The sequence below is a fragment of the Populus trichocarpa genome, chromosome 5 (assembly GCF_000002775.5).
Source record: "Populus trichocarpa isolate Nisqually-1 chromosome 5, P.trichocarpa_v4.1, whole genome shotgun sequence".
Lineage (NCBI taxonomy): Eukaryota > Viridiplantae > Streptophyta > Magnoliopsida > Malpighiales > Salicaceae > Populus > Populus trichocarpa.
In genome coordinates this window covers 6,696,358-6,719,427 of record NC_037289.2, presented here as the reverse complement: position 1 = coordinate 6,719,427, position 23,070 = coordinate 6,696,358, and the positions used below count along the sequence as shown (strand labels likewise).

General features: G+C 30.7%; 1 protein-coding gene and 1 pseudogene across 2 annotated transcripts; one reads left to right on the top strand and one right to left on the bottom strand.

Moving 5' to 3' along the window:
- The first annotated feature begins 8,816 nt into the window (after positions 1-8,816).
- On the top strand, positions 8,817-15,183 carry LOC7492095 (thiosulfate/3-mercaptopyruvate sulfurtransferase 1, mitochondrial-like; annotated as a pseudogene).
- Positions 15,184-16,789: 1,606 nt separating this feature from the next.
- On the bottom strand, positions 16,790-19,683 carry LOC7480433 (transcription factor bHLH25). Of its 2 annotated transcripts, none has more exons than XM_052453053.1 (5): positions 19,587-19,683; positions 19,120-19,203; positions 18,537-19,007; positions 17,642-18,019; positions 16,790-17,140 (listed from the first exon to the last, which is right to left on the bottom strand). In XM_052453053.1, exons 2-5 carry the CDS (start codon positions 19,156-19,158, stop codon positions 17,075-17,077), a joined length of 954 nt encoding a protein of 317 aa, XP_052309013.1. In that variant the 5' UTR covers positions 19,159-19,203; positions 19,587-19,683; the 3' UTR covers positions 16,790-17,074. The 2 variants fall into 2 exon arrangements, with proteins under 2 accessions (XP_052309013.1, XP_052309014.1); XM_052453054.1 differs by having other exon boundaries at positions 19,456-19,617.
- Between the last annotated feature and the right edge of the window lie 3,387 nt (positions 19,684-23,070).

The following is a 23,070-nucleotide window of genomic DNA, read 5'->3' as shown; positions in this document are numbered from 1 at the left end:
TCATAGTTAAATTGACCATTCCCAATAAAGCTAAATTCAGGCTTATATTTGAGTTTAACACAACAATAACTTGTTCTGAGGAACTAAGACTATAAGTAATTGAATCCCCACCCAATACCTATGAAAAGACATGAATGAGAAGCATAGAAGATGTCATTAAACTTGGTTAATTTTTTGATAAGTCATAGTAATTCAATAAAGAACCAAAATATAAGAAATCTCTCACAATCACACAATAAGGTGCAACAGTCAAAGTATAATCGAACTTAAAAATAATGTCTTAATATTTATACTAGAAATAAAGTAAAGCCTAGACAACCTAATGAGTTAACATCAATCTAAATTAAAATAAGGCCTAACATATCTCAAATAAGGCCTAAAATATGAATAAAAATAAAAATAATAATTCTAAAAAATAATGCAAAGTTGTCGCACACAATGAATAAAAACAAAAATATTTTTTGAATAAAACCCTTTCTTAAAAAGGACCCTTGGCCAAATAGGATATGGTGTCGCCGTTTGGGACCCAAAACAAACAAGGAAATAGCTATTCCTTAACCTCTAATGTTTCCATGCAATATTTTTTAACATTTTGTAGGGTATTTTATTAAGTATATAATTAGCAATTATAATTATCTCACCTACAAGTTCTAAGGCGCTCTTAAACTTATCAATGTCACATTCATTATTTATTTTAGTGTTTGATTTTTATGTTTTGCAATGTTATTTTTTTGAAGTTAATAAGGAGCAATAGTTTGGTGAATAATACTATTTTGAAAATAAAATTCTCAACCTCTATCATTTTTTATTTTCTATTAAGTTAATTTTTTTACTTCAATCTTGTAATGGTTAGACATTTCAAAAGCCTTACTTTTGTTTCTAAGAAAATAAGTATTACATAACCTTGTGTAATCATCTTTAAAAGTAATATAATACTTTTTTTTCATTCTATAGTTTGTATAAACTTTAAATCATCAATATTCGTGTGATTTAAATCTAGACATTCACTACTTCTTTCAATTATTTAAAAATATATGACTTTATGAATTTTGATTCTACACAAACCTCACATTTATGATTTTTTTTATCAAGAACTTACCTAGTAATAATTTAAGATAAATTAACCTTTATATAGAATTGTAATTCATATATCTTAACATGTCATACCGCATATCACAAGACTCAGGCAAGTAAAAAGAAGAGGTATTATTTTTAATATTCATCTCATCCTTAGTTATAGTAGTTATTACATTCATTTTCAATAGGACTTCACTAAGATACCCCTTTTCTATAAATATTTTATTTTCAGAAACTATAAATTTATCATTCTTAAAGACCATTTTAAAATTATTTTTACTTAACAATGAGTTAGGCACTAAGTTATTCCTAATATCAATAATACATAGTTTATTGTAAAAGGTAAGAAGCTTTTTAGAAGTCATCTTTAATATGACCTTTCCAACTCTTAGTACCTTAAAGGATAATGAGTTTTTCATATTCAAGTTATCACCATCCATTTCTTTGTAAGTGGAAATCATTTTTTTCTTGGCGCATATGTCTTGTTATACCAATATTAACTAATCACTGCTCGGTATTGTTGATCAAGTTGACTTTGAAAACAATAACAAATAGATTAATTTTCAAAACTTTGTTTGTAAGGTGATCAACCATGGTAACATTGGCTTGAGCAATTCGTTTCCTAAAGTTTCCTTATTGACCTCTATTTTTACTATTCTTAGCTTGGTATCGATCGTCAAATAAAGCATATGTCATTAATTTATTTGGAAATCCATTTCCCTTTTATAACAAGCTTTTCCTTTTTTGTTTTTATTATGGTTTTTTTGGCACTTGTTCCATAATATTTGTTTTGGAGGCCATGGTGAAGAAGTTTACCTTCTTTCAGATAACTTATTATCCTCTTTTATCCTTAATCTCAAAATAAGGTCTTCAACTCTTGTTTCCATATGTTTATGTTTAAGGTAGTTTATGAAATCTTTTCAAGATGGTGGTAATTTTTCAATAATAGCAGTTACTTGGAAGGATTCACCGAGAATCATACCTTCATCATAAATATCATGCAAGATGAGTTGAAACTATTGAACTTGGCTAATTAGGATTCTTGAGTCAACCATATTGATATCTAGAAATTTACTGAGTATGAACTTTTTCATACCAATATCATATAAGATGAGTTGAAATTGTTATGAGACTTGGAAACTATGGAATTGCTTCATTCCCTATATAGGTTTGCGATGGTGTATGCCAAGATCCTTAGAATCTTTTATGATGTAATGGAAGATCCTAATTAGAGGCAAGTTTCAAAGGAAAACCTTTTTTGCTTTGGCTCAAGGTATTTTTATGGTAGGAGTGAGCAAAAAAACCAAAAAACTAATTAAACCGAGAAAACCAGAAAAAAATAACCGAAAAAACCGAACCGCGAAAAAAAACTGATTAAACCGATTAGAATTTTTAAAAATCTGACTGGTTCGGTTTGGTTTTGGTTTTATAAGCTTGAAATTAGAAAAAACGAATCGAACCCAAACCAGAAAAAAAAAAAACCAAGCCGAACCGAAAAAAATTGAGCCAAACCAGAAAAATCGAGCCAAACAGAAAAAACCGAGCCAAATCAGAAAGACCAGTTTTTGTTCTAAAATAACCGAACCGAAACCGGTTGGTTTGAACCGGTTCGGTTTCTGTTTTTTTTTTAAACCAGTTTGGTTACTTTTTTTTTATAAAAACCGAACCGAACCGAAAATGATCACCCCTATTTTATAGGGTATTTGGTTGGCTAGAAATATTTTGATTTTCTATGATGAGCAGTTGGATTGGAACTCAGTTTTTCAGCTAATCTTACATCGCCTAGCTTTATGGTTAAAGTTTGCTTATAGGAAGTTTTCATACACAAACCTAGATTTGTTTCGAAGTTCAGAAGGTTTGTAAAACTGGAAAAACTAGTTAGACTTTTATCTCTTATTGTCTTTCTTTTCTTAACTTTTGGACAAACTAGTTGTATCTTTTTTTTCTGTTTCTTTTTTCTATGTGCATATTTATATCTAAACTCTTTCATGCTAGCTTGTCTTCTTTGACACTAGCCTTTTTCTATATATATCTTTGTATGTTATAAAAAAAAAAGATCACATCTTTCATTTTCGGAACCAAGGTTTTCATCTCTTTCCTTCCTTACTTTATGTTCATTGATGATGTTTTTAAGGACGATATTTGTTTCTTGATTGATTCACATGATTTTATGACAAAGCCTCTCATTGCATCCATGATTTTTGAAACCACAAGCACAAATACATCTTATTGTTTTTGTAACTCGCCAAAGGTTTCCCTTGAAGTAATATAATTTGTTAAAAACTCAACATTCTAATAAGGTTAACTAGCAAACATGCACTAGAAAAAATGGATATTATAAGATGCAATATCTATTTTTCTCATATTGATTAGAATGATTGAACATGTCTTGCATTTAAAAGCTCTAATGTATAGATTTTGTGCACCTATAAGTTGTTAATCCAAAATCTCTAGGATTATAAGTTATGATACTGCCTACAAGGTTAATTAGCCTATGGGCAAATGCAATGTCATGAGTTTTTAAAGATTCTATGGAAACTTTCTAGTGAGGATATGATTTGTAAACACCCGGTCAAAAATTTATGATTTTATTGTATAACATAAATAAATCTGGTAATGAAGAAAATAAAAGAGGTGGAATATAATTGAAATAAAATTCAAATATTTGAATTTGACATTATAAGTAGGGCAAGACAAAGTTTCCGAGTAGTTAAAAACATAAGAGATAAATTTGAAACTAAAATAGGGACATTGTGATCTTTTGACCAAAAAAGAAAAGAGATAAAGCTTCTCTTAGAAGCCATAGCCCATTGGTTATGGTAAGGGAGAGGGAGGAAGATTAGCCAAAAAAGCTTTCAAAATTAGAGGGAAAACTTATGAGATTAAGGTGTTTTAGGGTGAATATTTGAAAGGAAAACAAGAAAATGAAGGTATTTTGGTGAGAAATAAAGGTTGAAAAAAGAGTTAGACTGAGAAAGTGTCAACAAGCAAAGAAGAGATGATGAGCTTAGAAAGAACTTGGAAAATTACTTGGAATCCTTGTGATTTAAAGGTAAGATATTACGTTTTTAAGCTTTAATGGGTTTTGAATAGGTTTATATATATGTGTTAATTATGGAAGTTTAACTTTAGGGTTTGATGATATAATGCATTGTTGTTGCTAAATTCATACTGGAATATGTTATTTGAAGTGTTTGATGTTTGGGTTAAGACTAGAAGGAAAAAAAAACATGGAATTGTTCCATGTAAGTTTGACCAAGAAGGGTTGGAAGGGTTGTAAAGGTTGGGCTTACTAATTTGATTTGTTATATGTTTAAATGTGTATTTTAGTTACATTGTAATGGGTTTTCATGATGGAAATTGAAAGACAACCCATGGTTGTCCCTGGAGGTCATTTGGCCAAAAACACATTTTTAAGGGAGGAATCGAAATTGATATTGGGACTCTTGTGTAATAGATATCTATATGTGTAAACAAATGGATTTGAAATGAAATGTGAAACAAAAAGGTTAAAAGGAACATATGGTTCCTTTAAGAGTAGTTTCAGTCATGTATGAAAAATGGGTTTCTATATGGGTTAGTGCCCATAATTGTTGTTGAAACTAGGACTAGAACATGCTATAATGATTTTTTTAATGAAAAGAATGAATGTATATGCTTGGGAAATGAAATTTTATTTTTCAATTGAAAATACATGATAAAAAGAAGAAGAAATATAATAGTCGTATTATGTGAAAATGTGTTGATGATGAATGTCATATTGTGATATGACATGTGTAAGAAGGGTTTGGTCAAATGGGTTGAACTACTATAGAAAAAGGGTAAGTTTAGGTGAGAAATATAGTTAAAATTGAGTATCTGAATGTTAATTTATGTATTTGAATGCATGGTTATGCATTATGCATTATTGTGTGGATAAATAAACATAACTTGATTAAATGATAGGGTTGGATTTTTATGAATGATAAGAATATTTGGAAAGTATGGATGAGTATTGAATCCTATGAATTTACCTTGTTGTTGATTTGTAAACATGTATTAAATGAGAACTAGGATATGGTTTTTAGGTTAATTTGATATGTTCATGATGGTTTGAAAATCTTGTTAGCACAGAGAAGAGCACTAAGATAACATGCTAATGGAGTAGAACTTACATACGTTATAGATAGGTGCTTGACACCTTACACTACTTTTAAATTTAATGATTTTAATTACTTTAGTTTTTTTGATTTTTGAACAAATGGTTCTAGGATAAATGAAAATAAATAATAATAATAATAATAATAATAATAATAAAAGATTAAAAAAATATTTGGCACCATTATTTGATGGCAGAGATATTGGCATAGTCGTTTGATGGCTGGGATGAATTTTTCAATTCGCCATGAGGTGGGGACTATTGTAATAGTGTTACTGATGACTAGGCTTGATTTAGTTGTTGACCTTAATTGATAGGTTAAATTTCTTGAAAGAATAGTGTTACTGATGATCAAGATTGATTCAGTTGTTTACCTTAATTGATAGGTTAAAATTCTTGAGGGAATATGAATAAGGAAATACATATTGATAAGTTACTTATCTACTGAGTGATTGTCTTTAAGGTTATATATTTATACTAGTGTGTATTTGATTTTAGGATCTTTGTAGTCTAAATAGGAGCAGTAGTTTGTTTATTTTGTATTTCTTCTAGACTTAGGTAATGAACATGTAAATATGCTATATTTTGAAATTCTCCTTTTTGGTCGAGTAAAGTATAATTTAAAACAAAACTTACATGTATTTTGGATAATTGTATTTTATATTTTGTTGGGTATGTAAATTTAACTTGTTAGTTGTTTAGTGATTATGTTTTAAAGATTGAAATGTATGATTGAATGTCAATAATGCATACTTAGATAATATTGTGATTGGTATGTATTAATTTGTCAACATCAGTTTTCCATTCAAATTCAATAGCCAAAGTGGTTTTATTTTGTGATCCAGAGTTGAAAAGTAAATAGTATAATCACCAATCTCAACTGCATTAACCTTTTTTTCTTAATCTTCTAAAATTAAAACAAATAAAACTCATGCAAATTGAGGCTGCTTGCTGCTCCTTTCCTTTTACCTTTTGCTTCTAATCTTGTAAAATGAGTCAAAATCTCTCTCTTTTGTCTCCTTTTATTCCCTTTAAGGTTATAATGGTTCCTCTCATCTTCTCTCTCTCTTGCATTTTCTCACCTTTTTTTCTTGTTTTCTCTCCTCACCCCTCTCTTGTTTTTCTTGGGTAGAAAAAAAGAAAGAAAGAGAAGGTAGAATATGGAAAAACCAAAAACATCCTTTCAAAACCATTTAACCATCCAAAAGCCTAAAGGTAAAAAATGTAATTATAATATTTAAATTCACAGTGTTATGAGTCTATAGTCACACTAATTTCATCACACCATTTAGGCCCAGTTTGTTTATGAAATTAGATTTTTTTTTTTTTAATTTTACTTCCCTTTAACTTTTTCATCTATTAGAATTGGTCTTTATTTTTTTAATATACTTTAAAAAAAATCAAAATCTTAATAAGTTATTTTCCATATCATTTTTCATGGTATAATCAAACACTTGAAATTATTTTTTAATTCATTTTCCATGACACTACTAAACATTAGAAAATAATCCACTTTTGAGAAATCTACTTTTTATATAAACCACTTTCTAAAAAGAAACTAATTTTTAGCAAATAATTAAGGCCTAGTTTTTTGTTAATTAATAATAATAATAATAATTAGCTTCATCAAGTCCAAAAAAAAAAACATTATACAAAACTTTAAATATTAGGGGTAAAACAGTGTGCATAACCAAATGCTTGAAATTATTTTCCAACTCATTTTTAATGATACTGTCAAATATTAAAAAATAATCCACTTTTAAGGAATCTATTTTCCATATAAACCACTTTCTAAAAAAAACTATTTTTCAACAAATAATCAGGACCTAGTTTTTTTTTTGTTAATTAATAATAATAATAATAATAATAATATTTAGCTTCATCAAGTCCATAAAACATTAACACTATACAAAATTCTAAGTGTTATGGGTAAAATAGTATGCAAGCACACACACTGTTCACCTTCTCACATTTTACTGTGGACTCACTATTTAATATTTTTTATTTTAGTCCTCAAATTTTTTTTGTGCAATTGCATTATTTTTTGCCCAAATTAAAGGATAACTTAATCAAATTTGTTGACTAAGTACAAAATTGAAAGACAGAGAACCAAAGTAGAAAAACCATCACATATAAGGGATGGTTTCAAATTTCTAACATAAATTTTACTTCATCTTCAAACTTTAAAGATTATACCTATTAAGTCCCTCAATATTTTTGCAATTCTATTTTGGTATAAAAAACATTTTTTGTTATTTTTTAGTCTCTGATTTAAGAAAGGAGAGAGAGAGAGAGAGATCATTAGATTCTGTCAATAGAGAGAGAAAATCAGCATTGATACCAATTCCAACCACCAAAATGATCGATCTTAGTGTCAACGGGTTCTATTTGGTGAGAAGAGTTTCACTTAAGTGTTTTTTACCTTGAAATTGCCTAAGAATCATATCTAAACTTGAGAAGATTTTTGGTTTTCAAGTTAATTTTGGGTTTTTGTGTGTGTTTTTTTTGTGATTTTTTAAGATCATTTATGGCCTTATCAAGGTGTTTAGGCTCTTTTCCAAGTGTTTTTGGTATAAAAAAAAATAGGTTTTTGGATCAAAAAAATATAGACCTTATATTTTTTGCTGTAATAGTGGTTGAAATCTGGGGAAAACTAGACAAAATATCATGTGATTTTTTTTAAAATGAGATTAGAGCATACATCCCAATTTCATTTTAACAAAAATAAGGCCCGCGATAGGGCTCTTTCTAAATGTATCAGGCCTAACAACGCCTGATCTATTTTTTTTGTATTTGTTTCTTTTTAAAAAACTCATGCTTCTTTTTATTTATGTTTTTTAAATATTTTTTAATTTATATTTAAATTAATACAATTTCTCTCTATTTTTTTTATTTTTTTGCATTTAGCCTTTTTTTAATAGTGGTTGGTTTTTTAATTATTTTTATGTATTTATTTTTTAAAGAGATTATTCTAATTTATCTATAATGTTTTATGTTTTATATAATTAAAATTTATTTAAAAAGAAAGATTTGTTTTTGAATATGATTTCTAATAAGTAAATCCTTGCGATAGTTTTTTTCTTTGATTTTAATCAATCAATTTTATGTGTATTTATTTTTACTATCATTTAATTAAATAAAAAATTTATTTTAATAAATAAAGTCATTAAATACAATCGAGTATATAACCCGTATTATGAGATTAAATATCTTGATTTATATCTATCTCTCCACCTTTTTAGATATATATTTAATTATCGTTAATGACTTTATTTATTTAATTTTTGGCATATATAATTCTTGATTTATTTAATTAGACATATAAATAATATTTTTAATTTATACTTAATATTTTTCATATAAAAAACAAAAATGAAACACACTTTGTTTTTAGCTTCATTATCTTTGTAAAATCTGACAACCCATAAAAGGAGCTTCAAATATATGATTTTGAATAAGATAGTATTGGTTTTTACAATGAAATTGTATTTTTAAAAAAATAAAATTTTTTATTTTAAATTAATGTTTTTAGTAATTTTATATTATTTTAGTATGTTAATTTTTAATATATTTTTAAATAAATCAACGGCGGTTAGAAACGTTATCTAAATGGCATCAACTATTGTCACAAAGAGTCTATTGGGTTATCGATTGATTCTCTCCTCTGTCTCTATATTTCCCACGTAACCCCACAAATCTTTACTTCTCTCTTCACTGTAAGTGACCATCTGTTGTTTATGCATCTGAGTTTTGCTTAAATCTTTGATTGTTTATCTGGGTGTCTGCTCCTCCTCCTCCTTCTTCTTTCCTTTTTTCTGCTTTTGACTTGAAGGTCTTGTGTTTGAATTGTTGATTGACTCTAGCTAATGGGGCCTCAATTTAATGATGAGAAGTAGGCTTTTTGAACCGTATGTCAGCAGTTTTATATTTGGTTTGGACAAAGTTTGTGACTTTATTGTGATAATTAGTTTGAATTACTTGTGTTGATTTTGATTGGTGAATCAAGTTGAGAAAACTTCAATCTATGTTCTTGAATATATGAATTGATTTTAAGTTTAAAGTGTGCTAAAGTTCAAGCACTGGCATCAACTATAGTTGTATAATTCTTTTAGTTTTCTAAACACCGTATTTTTTCGACAATTTGTCTGCTTTGTAAAGGTTTAAATGAATTGATGAACTCTGCTGTTCTGAAAAGAATTGAACTTCGTTATTGTCATGGGATTCTTTGCCAGTTAGGTGTTTTCTGTTATGTAATTGTTTGTGCACTTAGTAAAAGTATTTAGCTTTATATATTTTGTTTCTTGTATTTGCTTTGTTGCTCATTACTCCGAACATGTTGTCTCAGCTTTGATTTGTGTTTCTTTTGTTTCACTTTACTTTCAGGGGAGATTATTTCATCCAAGAGCTGACCCCTTTCATACATCATACCAGACATCTCAGTGGATTCCTCGTGTTATGGCTTCATCAGTAGTTGGGACAAGACCTAATTTCTCGACACAATCCTTATCTATGAATGAACCTGTTGTTTCTGTTGACTGGCTCCATGCGAACCTTAGGGAACCTAACCTGAAGGTACCTGCTATTTCCTTTCTATAGAATGGCTTCTGATCAAACTTTCAAGAAGCAGGTCATGTATTTCCATTTCAACAGAAGAATTATTTTCTCATTTCAATTGCTCTTGCTTATGTAAGAGCACTTCTTTCAGCCAAAAAGATGTGCGGACTTGTATTTTATGCCTTTGGTAATGTTATTTGTTTTGTGGAAGGAGTGCCAAAAAATAGTCCGTTGTCTTCTCTTTTTGAGATCTTATGGTTAAAACTCCACAGTTTTGCTAAATCAGCAAACAGTTGTTGCTGCTATTTTCCGAAGAAGAATAAAAGCACTGTATGAGCTTACTTCATTGTTCTTAAGTTTTTGTAGATAGGAATTACTCCTTGGATGCCTGGATCAATAAATTTACGTACTTGTCAAAAGAAAACGCACCTTTCATCTGGTTATGCGATATTGCAAATTGATACACTTATCAGTCTATGGTTTCGTTATGGAATGTTTTTATGGTTGTCCAATTCATATGAAACTGGTTTAATTTGATATTTTACACCCTAAACATGGCCCTCATCATTCTGTCATACACTGCTATCCACAGGTGTTGGATGCATCCTGGTACATGCCTGATGAGCAGAGGAATCCAATTCAAGAATATCAGGTGTGATGAGTATGATTTGACCTTTTCATTGACAATCTTGGATAGTTAATTTTAGATTAAAATTTCTTAACAATATTTTTGATGTTGCACTGAAAATGCACTTGTAATCTTCTTTCAGCCTTTATCATAGAAATATTGTTTCTAAATTATTCTCCTTAATTTGTGATTCACCATGGTCTTTTAAAATTTTCTGCTCTCACAGGTTGCTCACATTCCTGGTGCCCTTTTTTTTGATATAGATGGAATAGTAGATCGAACTATAAATGTAAGATTCTTTCCCTGTATTATTTGTTACAGATATTTATAGGTTTGAGCCTAAAATTGCTAATGCCTTTTTTTCTTTTCTTCTTTTACCCATTTTCTTTTGGAATCATCTTTACAAATGCATTGTATTATGTCCATATACAAGAACTACTCACTTTATAGACCATCATACTGGAAGTAACTGGAATCAACCACTTTACAACTGAAGGATTCTATGATATCCCACGGTTTATTATTTTAATTGTCTATTTTATCCCTTTTCTTATAATGTAAGGACAATGACTTGTATCAGTTGCCACACATGTTGCCATCGGAGGAAGCTTTTGCTGCTGCAGCTTCTGCTCTTGGTATTGAGAATAAAGATGGAATAGTTGTTTACGATGGGAAGGGGATCTTTAGTGCTGCTCGTGTTTGGTGGTAAGTTGTGGGACTGATAATATGCTCTTTAGTGGAATCTATGCTTATGGTTATTTGTTTGTACTTACATACTTTGTTAAAATGAGAAGGATGTTTCTAGTCTTTGGGCATAGTAAAGTCTGGGTGTTAGATGGAGGTCTTCCAAGATGGCGTGCTTCAGGGTATGATGTTGAATCTAGTGCTTCTAGTGATGCTATTTTGAAAGCTAGTGCTGCTAGTGAGGCAATAGAGAAAGTATATCAGGGCCAGACAGTAAGTTCATTCCTCACTTATATTCATGTGTGCATATGAATTATCTTTGTAATAAATAATATTATGCTAAAAACCTTCAGTGAACAAGGTATATTCAAATTGCTGCATAGTTTTGACATCCCTTTATTTTGGCTTTTCTTAGCCAGAAAACTGGGATTATTGAGATATTCTGTAACGAACAAACATGAATAGAGATAAATGTGTCAGCATTCATGACTGCATATGCTTGCTATGTCCTTTGTAATCTACTTGTAACTTAGAATTGATAGTATATATGCTATCTTCTAATTTTCAATCATGTTACAACCAGTTCCAAATCATGTTGTTTATATGGCAGGTAGGACCAATCACATTTCAAGCAAAGTTTCAGCCATGTCTTGTCTGGACACTTGAGCAGGTTGGTTGCTCTTTTCAGCTGTTGCATTCCAGCAGTGTTGTCAAAGGTGAAAGGTGCTAAAAGGCACCAATTCTGTAAGATGCCTAATGTGCTAGGCGCTCGCCTGAATGAACCAAGACGATATGCTATAGATTAAAAAAACTATGTGTGATATTATATTATATAAATCTAAAATATATATCTTCCCAATTAAGATTAAATCATTAGAAAATCGAAAGAAAATATGAAATACCATAACATCTACATAAAGATATATTTTTCACTCTTAAAACAAAATAAGATAATTTAAAGTAGTAAGTAGCCAAACAGATTAAAAAGCAAACTTAAATATCATCATCATTATTCATTAATCTTCAAAAACATCTTCATCAATGCTTTCTTGTTATGCACTTGTGTTGTTGTTCTCTGACTCTGTTCAACGCAAAGTATGGCTGTTGTTTTTCCTCAAGTGTCCTTCCTTGAATGTATGTCTCCCACTTTAATGATTTTTTATTCTTTTTGTTACTCTAATGTTTGCTTTTTACAAAAATACCCCTAAGTTGTTTCATGTGGTAAATTGAAAAACGGACAAATAGGTCAAAACATAAATCAGTTTAAAAAAAGAAAAATCCAACATAAGAAGAAGTATTTCAATTAGGCGCTCGCTTTAAAGCTTGGCGTCCTCTCACAAGGTGCTTGCCTTCATTGAAATTCATCGCTTGAGGCTAATAAAGGTGCTTTGGCCCTACCTTGCCAGGAGCGCCTAGGCTAGCTCCTCAGTGCCTCTTGACAATAGTGCATTCCAATGACAAAACTATATTCTTTTTATCACCTGTAGGTGGCCTTATATGCAATGAGTGTGCATTTTATGTAAATGGTTGGCTATAATCACGTAGCTAAGGCATTGATAATTTGACTTAACATCTACACTTGAGTGCTGAACCAAAGTCTTAGAGTGATTAATATTTGTTTTAGTTTTGTAAGCACATCTAAGAATGCCTTGGATAAAACTTATTTCATGCATGGCTTGTGGACAAAATTGATTTAATGTACTATGAACCATTCTGACCATATGCTGGTAACATGATCACCTGAGGCATTGCTCACGAATTTGTTGTGGCTTATATAGGATTTGTTTGGTTTATGCATATTGAGGAATCAAGCAATGAATTATGTGCTAACATGTAGTCGCCATTTGTTTGCAGTAATATAGACATGTATTAGCTTGACATCAGGCATAAAAAATCATAATGGGGTTCCCTTGGATAAGTTTTGACATACATTCTGCCATTCCTTCAAGTAAAAGGCTGACAAATATGTGCATATTTAAGCTGCGTGTCTTGTTTGATGTGACTCTCGATATGCTTTTAGTTTCAGTAATTGTCTACCATGTCAGCGATCCTCAAAACAGGTTATCTGCTTCACATATATCACACATTATATGGTTTAATCTGCACTATGTTCTTTCTCTGGGGCGTTTTTTCAGATTAAACAAAATATTGAAGACAAGACTCATCAACACATAGATGCACGTTCAAAGGGCAGGTAATCATAGCGATGTGCTTTAATTGTATTAATGATGTAATGGGATTGCAATGTCATCTTAGTAGGATAATTATGCTTAGTCTTTGTAGTGCTATATGACTACCCTTTGTGTGATATTGAATGAATGTGTTTGAGGTTAGCTATTTTCTTAGTTAACAGATTGGTGGATAGTATAGAAAGCTAAAAATCATTAGTTTTAATTAATTAACACAAAAGTGTATGATAAGGTTTCAAGCAGGATTCTAAGTGCCATCTTGTTAGTTAGCAGGATATCAATTTTCTTACACAAGAATCTCTGTTATATAATTGGATCTGGTGATTCATATCAGTTTATGTAGTCAAACAGCCATCAAAACCATCATACTCTTTGTAAGTCTCTCCTATTCAGACGCCCCCTTCCGTTGAATCTGCTAACTTTATTCGAATCATCATCTAACTAAATTTGACCAAGTTTATGTTCTCTACTTCTACTCAAAACATCAAGTTATATTCAACTCTTCTTATCAATGTGATCCAGGACTGTGTATTGAAGACATTAATGCGATCAAGGATATATGCTCTTCTTGCAGGTTTGATGGTACTGCACCAGAACCTCGAAAGGGAATAAAAAGTGGGCATGTGCCTGGCAGCAAGTGCATTCCATTTCCGCAGGTTTAGATTGACTTTCCAGTGCTGATAATCTAATGATTATTTTTGAAGCTCACAGGTGTTCTCTATGTTTCCCCTTTTCTTCATTAGTGTGTTTGTTTTTCTGCAGATGTTAGATGCTTCACAGACACTCTTACCAGCAGATGAGCTTAAAAAACGGTTTGATCAAGAAGGTAAGAACCTTGATCTGTTCCAGGTTTATGTTTCTCGGTGCATGCCTAAAAGCATCAATTCCACAAACCATAACCATAAATGTTTGCATTGCTTTGCATAACATTTAGATGGAATCCATATCTCAGAATTTGAAATGGGGTATGTTTGGTCTCATGCATGCTATTTTTTTTTTTTTTGTTATATTCCTCTTTTTCTGCGAGAAATGAATGGTTCTTGTTAGGTTTTAGGAAAAACATGATCAAAGAAAAGAAAACATAATTGTTTTTGTTATATGATTTTTGCCCATATAATTTGGATGTGATGAAGAATTACAATTTAGTTGTCACCATTTGAGCTTTGCTAGCTGCTCATCATCTTTCATTATTTGCTCACTAGATTATATACTTTTGGTATCTGCTCAAGCTGTAGTGGATCTGACACCTGTATTTTTATACAGGCATCTCTCTGGAAAGTCCTGTTGTTGCTTCATGCGGGACTGGTGTAACTGCTTGTGTTCTTGTTCTGGTATTTATTCTTCTCTTCCCAAGTATAACTGATACATCTTGGCATACTTCATGAAGTTCTTTTTCACTACGTTATGTCAGAACAATTCTTCCTAATGAGTTGAGTACCATGAAGCTTAGATGCTATATTCTTAGTTTTTCAGTCCAGGGTAAAATGATTGTCTAAAAAACTGATCTTGTTGAAGAGCTAATGACTCCGGCTTTTATGTTTTTCAGGGTCTCCATCGACTTGGAAAGCCGGATGTTGCGGTCTATGATGGATCTTGGACCGAATGGGCAGACCGAGGGTGCTACTCCTGTTGACACTTGTTCATAAATCATATTTAATGTGATGCACACAGGAGCTTGGCAGCATGCATGGCACGAAGTTTGCCTGGTTGAATACTCAGACAGGGATAAAATAAAGGGTTGGATATCAGATTACATGCTCTCTTTTTTCCCGTCAATTTTTATGTGTTATTTTGCATTTTCATGCTCCGAAAACATGGGCAACAAAATAAGAAAAGGCTTTTGACTGATAAATTGATTATAACGTTGTCATTCACCATACATAGAATGAATGACGACTCCACTCTTTCTTTTATGATGCCTTTTCCTTTTCCGGTGCCTTTACCTTTAGGCTGTCTCCGGTGACTGTGAGCAATGACCAGATCTTTTCAAAGATTTGGAAGAAGCCGATAGCCAGATGTTCAAGACGTGCTTTTGTTTCGTGTCTTTGGACGTAAATATTCAGGCAGTGTATGTATTTGCAGTTGGATTGTGTTTTTTTGTAAATTTTGAATTTTTTTTTTTTGTGTTTTTTAACTTTTTAAAAATAAATTTTTAAAAATAAAATAAAAATATTATTTTATAAAACTTGTGATATAGGCCACTTGATGGAAGCATCTAATCTAAAAAAATCAATGATGAAATTTTAAAAAAAAAATCAAAAGAACAAATATTAATTGAAAGAATGGGGATAGTATTTTTTAAAAAAAAAATTGAGAATATATAATTATAAATTGAAGGGCTAAATTGAAAAGAAAAATCAATTTTATAAAAAAAAATTAATGAAGAAACCATAAAAAGAATGATTATCAAATTTTTAAAAATATAAAAATTAAAAATTTTGATTAGAGGATGAAATTGAGAATAATTAAAAGTTTACAAAAGAAGTAAAAAAATCAAGATCAAATTTGAAAAAAAAATAGATTTAAGGATGAAATTAAAAAATTTACAAAAAAAATTACAAATCAAAAAAATAATGACTAATACTCAAATATACTCAACTAGAACTACTCTAAGATTTTAAATGCTAAACATGAATTTATTTTAAATGTCAAATATGAATTTCGAGAGATGAAAGGTGAATTTATTTTAAATGTCAAATATGAATTTCGAGAGATGAAAGGGAAAGAGGGAAAATAAAACAGCTCCTCACATGTTTTTAACTTTTTAATTACATTATCAACAATAAAGTACAACTCCTCAATCAACCATTCTAAAAAAAAACCAAAAAAAAAAACTATATAGCTAATTAGATTAATAATGTCAGCTTTCATAACAAGAAAACATTAAAAATTAATTCACATAATTGAACTGAATTACTCTAGCTAATTCATTTGTTAGTAACCTATTCCATTTAAAAAATTCTTAATGACAACATTAGTAAATTCAACAGTAGGGTAGATGATTTGTCACGGATCACAATGCATGGTTAATTCTTGGAGGATAACATTATCCATTCCTAATTTGAATTTAACAATTTATTTTTCTACAAATTTATTAAAACTTAATGGAATAAAAAACATCACCATTTCTCTATAATATCTTATTAATATGTAGAATATCTTATTTACTAATTTATTCAAATCTAAATAGAACAACGTACTAACGTCGGCATGATCTCTAGAATATCTTAAAAAACACAACACTATCATTTTAGTGTATTTGAGAGTATGGTTGCGGTTGCTTTTTAAAATGTTTTTCACTCGGAAATGTATCAAGATAATATTTTTTTTATTTTTTAAAAATTATTTTTAACATCAGCGTATTAAAATGATCTAAAAACACCAAAAAAATATCAATTTGAAGCAAAGAAAAAAAATAAAAAAAATCAATTTTTTCAAAAATATTTTAAAACATAAAAATAAACATACCTTAGTGCCATGAGATTTCTTGCCCTTGTACATGTAGATCGAAAAAGAATAGGGAGAAAAGAGGCATACTTGATTTGAATAGCAAAAAAAATAAAATTCTTCAAAGAAAGAAGGACTATATATGTATGTAGCAGGTTCCATATTTAGCATGTGGGTAATTAAACGTGGTCAACCACGAAAAGAAAAATATTAAAACCCACGGCAAAAAATGGATTCCTCGATCCCAACAACAATCACATGGTGTGATTTTGGTCTTAAAGGTGGCCATTATTTCTCCGAGGATCGAGATCTTGAGAAATGAAGAATAAAATATACCAGCATGGCTCATGATCAGCCCTACATGAGAGCCCGTCGTAGATTTTTCACAAGATCCTTCAATGTCATGGAGAAATCAACGTCCATCTGCAAGAGGGATAAAGGGCCTGGTGAAATTCGGATATATGATCATCTAATTATAAAAACTCTGTTTATTATGATAAAAAAAATTATCTCAATTCTGGATGTTAGAAATGATTTTATATCACTCAATGATTTCCAAACTTAACAAGGTATATATATTTCCAAAAAACTGTATTAGAATTTTCTATCAGCTTAATTGCTTCTTTCACTGAATTATAGCGCACAGTGTTCTATTGAAAAATAGGATGGTTTAAAATTTAATTAATTTATTGCGAAAATTAATACCGAGAAAGAGTTCGTAACATATGAAAAAAACAACTCGGAAATCAGATAAGAAATGAAGGTGCAAGTGACACACTCACACGCACAAAAAAAAACATGTAAACAACTTGAAACAGTCAGCTTAAGAGCTAATTGCTCTCTTAGATGAGATCAAGAAAGAGGTTTTATTATAGTGACTAACAGAAGAAAAGAAATCATACGTGATTCAAATTCTTGACGTACCTGAGCAACAATAGTTACATCAAGGGTGTAGTTTCCGAAGGGCATGACTATGCTGTTGATCACTTTCAGGTGAAGCTTTTCCATTTCGGTCAGTATTTTCATTAGGCATCCTTTCTGATTCTCACAGAGGATCCTGATGAGGACATCCTCATCTGAAACTGTTATTTCGATTTCAGGAAGTGGGTAGTCGCGGCAGCCACCTGCAGAGTTTTCATCGGTTGAAGATGAAGAATCATCAGCAATACAAACCAGAGACTTCTTGACAAAAACAACTGATTCCATGGTTTTCTTGGCAGCTTGTTCCTCGAGTGTCTTCACACGTTCTTGAAGATACTTCAGGTACTTAATTGCGTCTCCAAGAACAGATGCCTTGTCCATCTGTCAATAGCCAATCGAATGTTGGTAAGCAAAACACCATGTCCAGAAAAAAATTGTCCACATTTCTACATCATAAGGGAAGTTTTATCGAATAAATTATTTTAACAGTTTCACTAGAAAATCAAAGAGACTTGATATAAATTATTCTTTTGGTTTTTATCAGTTGATCAGTTTTTCAATATGGTATCTTTGAATCCTATCCACCCAATTCTCTAACGATCACACCAACAGTTTAAGCTTTTGGATAGTGGCCTTTGACAAATTTTATAGTTTCCACATCTACAATCAAGTGGATTAATATGAGAAGATTAATTAATTACCATAACAAAAAAAATATATCATAACTTGAATCCCATATTGAAGCTTGCAAGTAAAACATTAAGAATCCCATAATTCAGCTCACGAACCAAAGAGAAAGCGAGCCATAATAAGTTATATTTACGCATATGATTTACACTAGTGAAGACGTGTAAAGAAAAACCTGATTCCTTCTACCGAATAGGAATTTTGTTGGTACCTTCTTTAGGCCGGGAACAACAGCTGAAAGTGCTATGAATCTCTGGCTGAGCTTTTCCCGGCGATTTCGTTCCTCTATTGCATGTGAAGGAGACTTGCTCGTTGCAGCAATCTTTTTGGTACCGGCTTTCCTAAAATATGTTGCACCATCTTCGTAATTTGTACTTCCAAAGAACTGCAGAGAAGTTGCTGGAGGAGAACTAGAATTATCAAAAGATATAATGTGAGACGAGGAAGAAGGCGAAGCCTGTTGAGAAGTTTTTGGCTGTTTTGCTGGCCTCTGATCAATGCTGACTTGAGAGGAAATAGAGGGTGCACAGGTAATGTTTTGTGGGGTTTGATGATTGAAAGTTTGGTCATTCATTGGAAAACACTTTGAAGGAAAAGTCTGAAAATTAAACTCATCAATTGAGTAATCTAGAGGGTTCGTATCGTAACGATCATGGCCAAAAGCTGAATATTCCTCCATTCCCTGTGAGAAAAGAAAAGGGCCAGATACCTCTAAAAATTAGCAATCCCGTATTACAATCTCCATAACAGAAATATATTCTTCATTAATTCTATATTGCAAATAGACCAATTACCATTTCATCAGATAACCATGTTGCTGGTGAGGTTTCCATTAAGCAACTTTGGTATTGTTTCCTTAACGATTGACAGCAAGAACCCTGAAAGGATTAAACAGGCATAAATTTCGTGAGTTGTACAGTATTTGCTTATAAGAGTACAGGAGAAACAGAAGAAAAGAAAAGAAAAAGGCAAAAACTCTCTGGGTTAGCTAGCGAAGCGATAAAACAAGTAGGAGAAAAAAAGACACTGAACCCATTTCTTTTTTATTTTGAAGAATATATAAACGAATAAGGAAAAAAATCTGAACTGTGGATTACTCCATGAAAGTAAAGAGGCAAGAATCATGTAACCTAAAAGAAAAAAGTTTCCATTTCTTCCCAAGTACTGATGTTTAGCCAGAGAAAAAATCAGTGATTATAACATATATATGATATCTCGAAGAAAATTGCAATTGCAAATTTTAGAGAGGAAGAATAAAGACCTGAAGAGGCTTTTCCCTTTCCAAACAAGCCAATGATGGAGGAAAACAATTCAGTCAGTTTTATAACAGGGAGAGGAAAAATCAGGAAGGAGCTTACATTACGCGTTTCATATTAAAATATTGGTACTTGCACGTGCTAAAATGATCGTAGTACTGTTCATCAGTTGACATCACTTCCATGTAAGCGATCATGGGCATGGGTTTCATGTTTTGTCTTTGCTTAATCAAGCTGTCGTTTTATTTGCTTTACTGATTTCTATGTTGATGATGAGATATTGACTGTCATGATTACAACTGCATATGTATATAATAATTATTTTTTAAAAAATAATTTTTTAAAAATATATTAAAATAAGTTTTTAAAAAATAAAAATTATTTTTGATATTAGCACATTAAAATGATATGATAATATCAAAAAACAATTAATTTGAAGTAAAGAAAAAAATATAAAAAAATTAATTTTTTTTAAAAACACTTTTGAAATGCAAAATCAAACACACCTTATAATATTGATTGTTTTCTAAAGTAATTTTTGTTTGGAAACATATTGAAATAATATTTATTTATTATTTTTTAAAATTTATTTTTGACATTAATACTTCAAAACAATCTGAAAATACAAAGAAAAAAATAATTTGAAACAAAGAAAAAAATAAAATAAAAATAAAAACTCAATTTTTTCAAAAAAAAGTTTTTGAAAAACAGAAAGTTTTTTTTTTTTGGTAATATAAAAGAAGTTTATTGTTTGTTTTTACCCCAGGCCAGTGTATAAACGAGAACATGCTTCATCTTCTTCTTTTTTTTTACTTCTCGTAAGATTCAAATCCTTTTTGTGGTGCAGGTGGAGACATTGTTTAAACCTGAACACGAGATTTTGCAAACGTGAGGACAACAAATGTTGCCCTTCGTCTTTGTAAACATGTGCATAAAAAGTCTTGTTTTTTCTGGGAACATTTTTTTTGTCTTCCAGCAGAGGTTTCTTAGCAGAAGCATGAAATGGTGGAGCACTAGCATATGGGGAATCGGGATCCTGGGATGATCAGACAGCACAGCTTAACTTAATTTCCAATTTGTAGGGAGGAGCCCACAGAAATGGATGCTCAAACATGGGTCCACTTTCACGCGGTTCACTCTTTTTTTTTCCTCTCCCAGAGAGGGGTCTTCTAATTAATTAGTATAATATTGTTTTTTTTTTACTATCAGCTTGCATATACCTCGACTAATTCTATGAGCCCTGAAGTTAACAATCATGTAAGTCTCTAGTGGCCCTGAGATTTATGGGACTCAAACGGGTAATCTCTGTAGAAAAAACTCAGAATCTGACCAGTTAAGTTATATCTCAAATAATTATTTTTTTAATTTATAAAGGATGGTGTTAGGTGTTAATCTCTTAATATAAACAAATCAGAGTATTTTAAAGAAACAATGTTGCCCCAGGAAAAAAAAAACAGAGAGGATTAGGGAAAGAATGAATATGTTAAGATTTGGTTTTGTGCCTCTTTTTTTTCTTTATCAAAATCATTAGCTATTTCCTGATAATAATAATAATAATAATAATAATAATAATAAAAGCAATAGGGTGGTTTCAGAAGGTGTATTAGTTAACTTGAAAATTTATTAAAATAATTTTTTTATATTTTTAAAATATTATTTTTAACATTGACTTAAAGCAACTAATTTTAAAAAAAAAACACTGGTTAAAAGACGATTCCAAAAGGCACAACATCAATCACATAGTCATAATGTAACACCCACCACACACACACACACACACACACACACACACACACACACACATATATATATATATATATATATATATATGAATGTAGATTATGATCTTCCTAAGATTCTCTTTCCTTTTCTCTAACTTAATTAAAGTTTGGTTGCAATATAAATTCTCTATTTATCTTTTGCCTAGAATATATTAAAGGATTGATCAAGGACACCCAGGAGATTAACATTTCTTTAATAGATTCATCAAGACAAAGAAAAAGATTAACCACAGATTTCTTTTTTTCTTTTTTTGGAGAAATACCATAGATTTTTTTAATCAAAAGAATATGGATTGTGTTGTATATGTACATTTGTGTATATGTGAGTAGAATAACTTGCAGTATATTGTGAGACACCAAATTAGCAAATATTCAACTTAGCAGTGAATATTATGTTGTGTATGTACATTTGTGTATATGTATCAGATTAAAAATGTGATTAATTAATACATTATTTTCCCATGGACGCAACTTAAGTGAATTGAACATAAAATTTAAAATTAATAAATTCATTGTATATCAAAAACGTCTAGGTTCTAAAATATCAATAAATCCAAGTTAACTTGGTATAGAATTTCAACACTAAATATATTGGGTTGCAACTCAACAACAAAAATAACATGAAATTAACCTTGAGGAGTGTAACTCAACTGGTTAGACTTTATATTTGCTCTCTAGAAGTCATTAGTTCGAATCTCACAAATCTCAGAGCTACTAGAGGCTTACATAGTTATTAACTTTAGAACTCGTGGGATTAGTCGAGATATGTACAAACTGGCCCGAAGATCCACGTTAATAAAAAAAATAACATGAAGTTAAAATTAATAGAGAAAAGGGTATTTATTATAACCAACATATATTGTATAAAAAAGAGTTTACTTGCTTGATAGAAAAAGTCAATTGAAAATGGGTACTTCATCTTTATTTCCATTACAGCTGCAAGAGTTCAGGATATCTTGTCGATAAATCTAAAGGTGGCTGTAGCCATTTAGAAGTTATTTGGTTCAAATAACAATTCAGAACAAAGACCCTTTTTTATTTTATTTTTTAACAAATGAAATGCCCATGCACTGATCACTTTGTGTTGCTTCTAATAGGACCGTTGATCTTTGCTCCGAGCTAGGTTGAGCACAACGTAGTTCGGCAACTTGTCTATCTGTTCATGAAATAACCAATAGTAGAGGAGAATAAATCTCGTATCCACACTCTCTTGTAATTGTCTCACCTTCTCTATGTCCCTCATTTTTACCAGCCTACATAAGTTGCCCATGGCACCAGCTGCTGCTGCTGCTGCCGCTGCCATGAAGGCAGCAACCTCTATTTTTCTCACTTGTGTTTGGCTCTTTCGCTGCTTATGCTGCTGCGAACCAACGAAGGTACTAGATCTGTTTCCATTTCAACATTGATGGCTGCCCTTCCCATTCATAAAGTTTGGCTTTTGTTTTCGCTCTCAACACTCTCTCTTACTATCAGATTTCACAGTTTTATCGGTAAAATATCAATATATATTTTACCGATAGAATTATGAACAGAAATAAATCGCTAAAAAAATCATCATCGATAATTTATGGTCTATCAGTGAGACCGTTGATATAAATTTACCGATAGATTTACAGACGGACAAAGCACACCAAAAAATAAATCTACCCGCTTTATTCCGAAGGTAAATCCATTGATAAATAAATCTACCATATTTCACAGTTTTATC

Excerpts from the sequence above, each read along its gene's own strand:
- LOC7480433 (XM_052453053.1), bottom strand. The coding sequence starts at position 19,158 with ATGGAAACCTCACCAGCAACATGGTTATCTGATGAAATG. Across the intron at positions 19,008-19,119 it reads CATGGTTATCTGATGAAATG|GGAATGGAGGAATATTCAGC; the intron begins GTAATTGGTCTA and ends CTTTTCTCACAG. Across the intron at positions 18,020-18,536 it reads TTGTTCCCGGCCTAAAGAAG|ATGGACAAGGCATCTGTTCT; the intron begins GTACCAACAAAA and ends GGCTATTGACAG.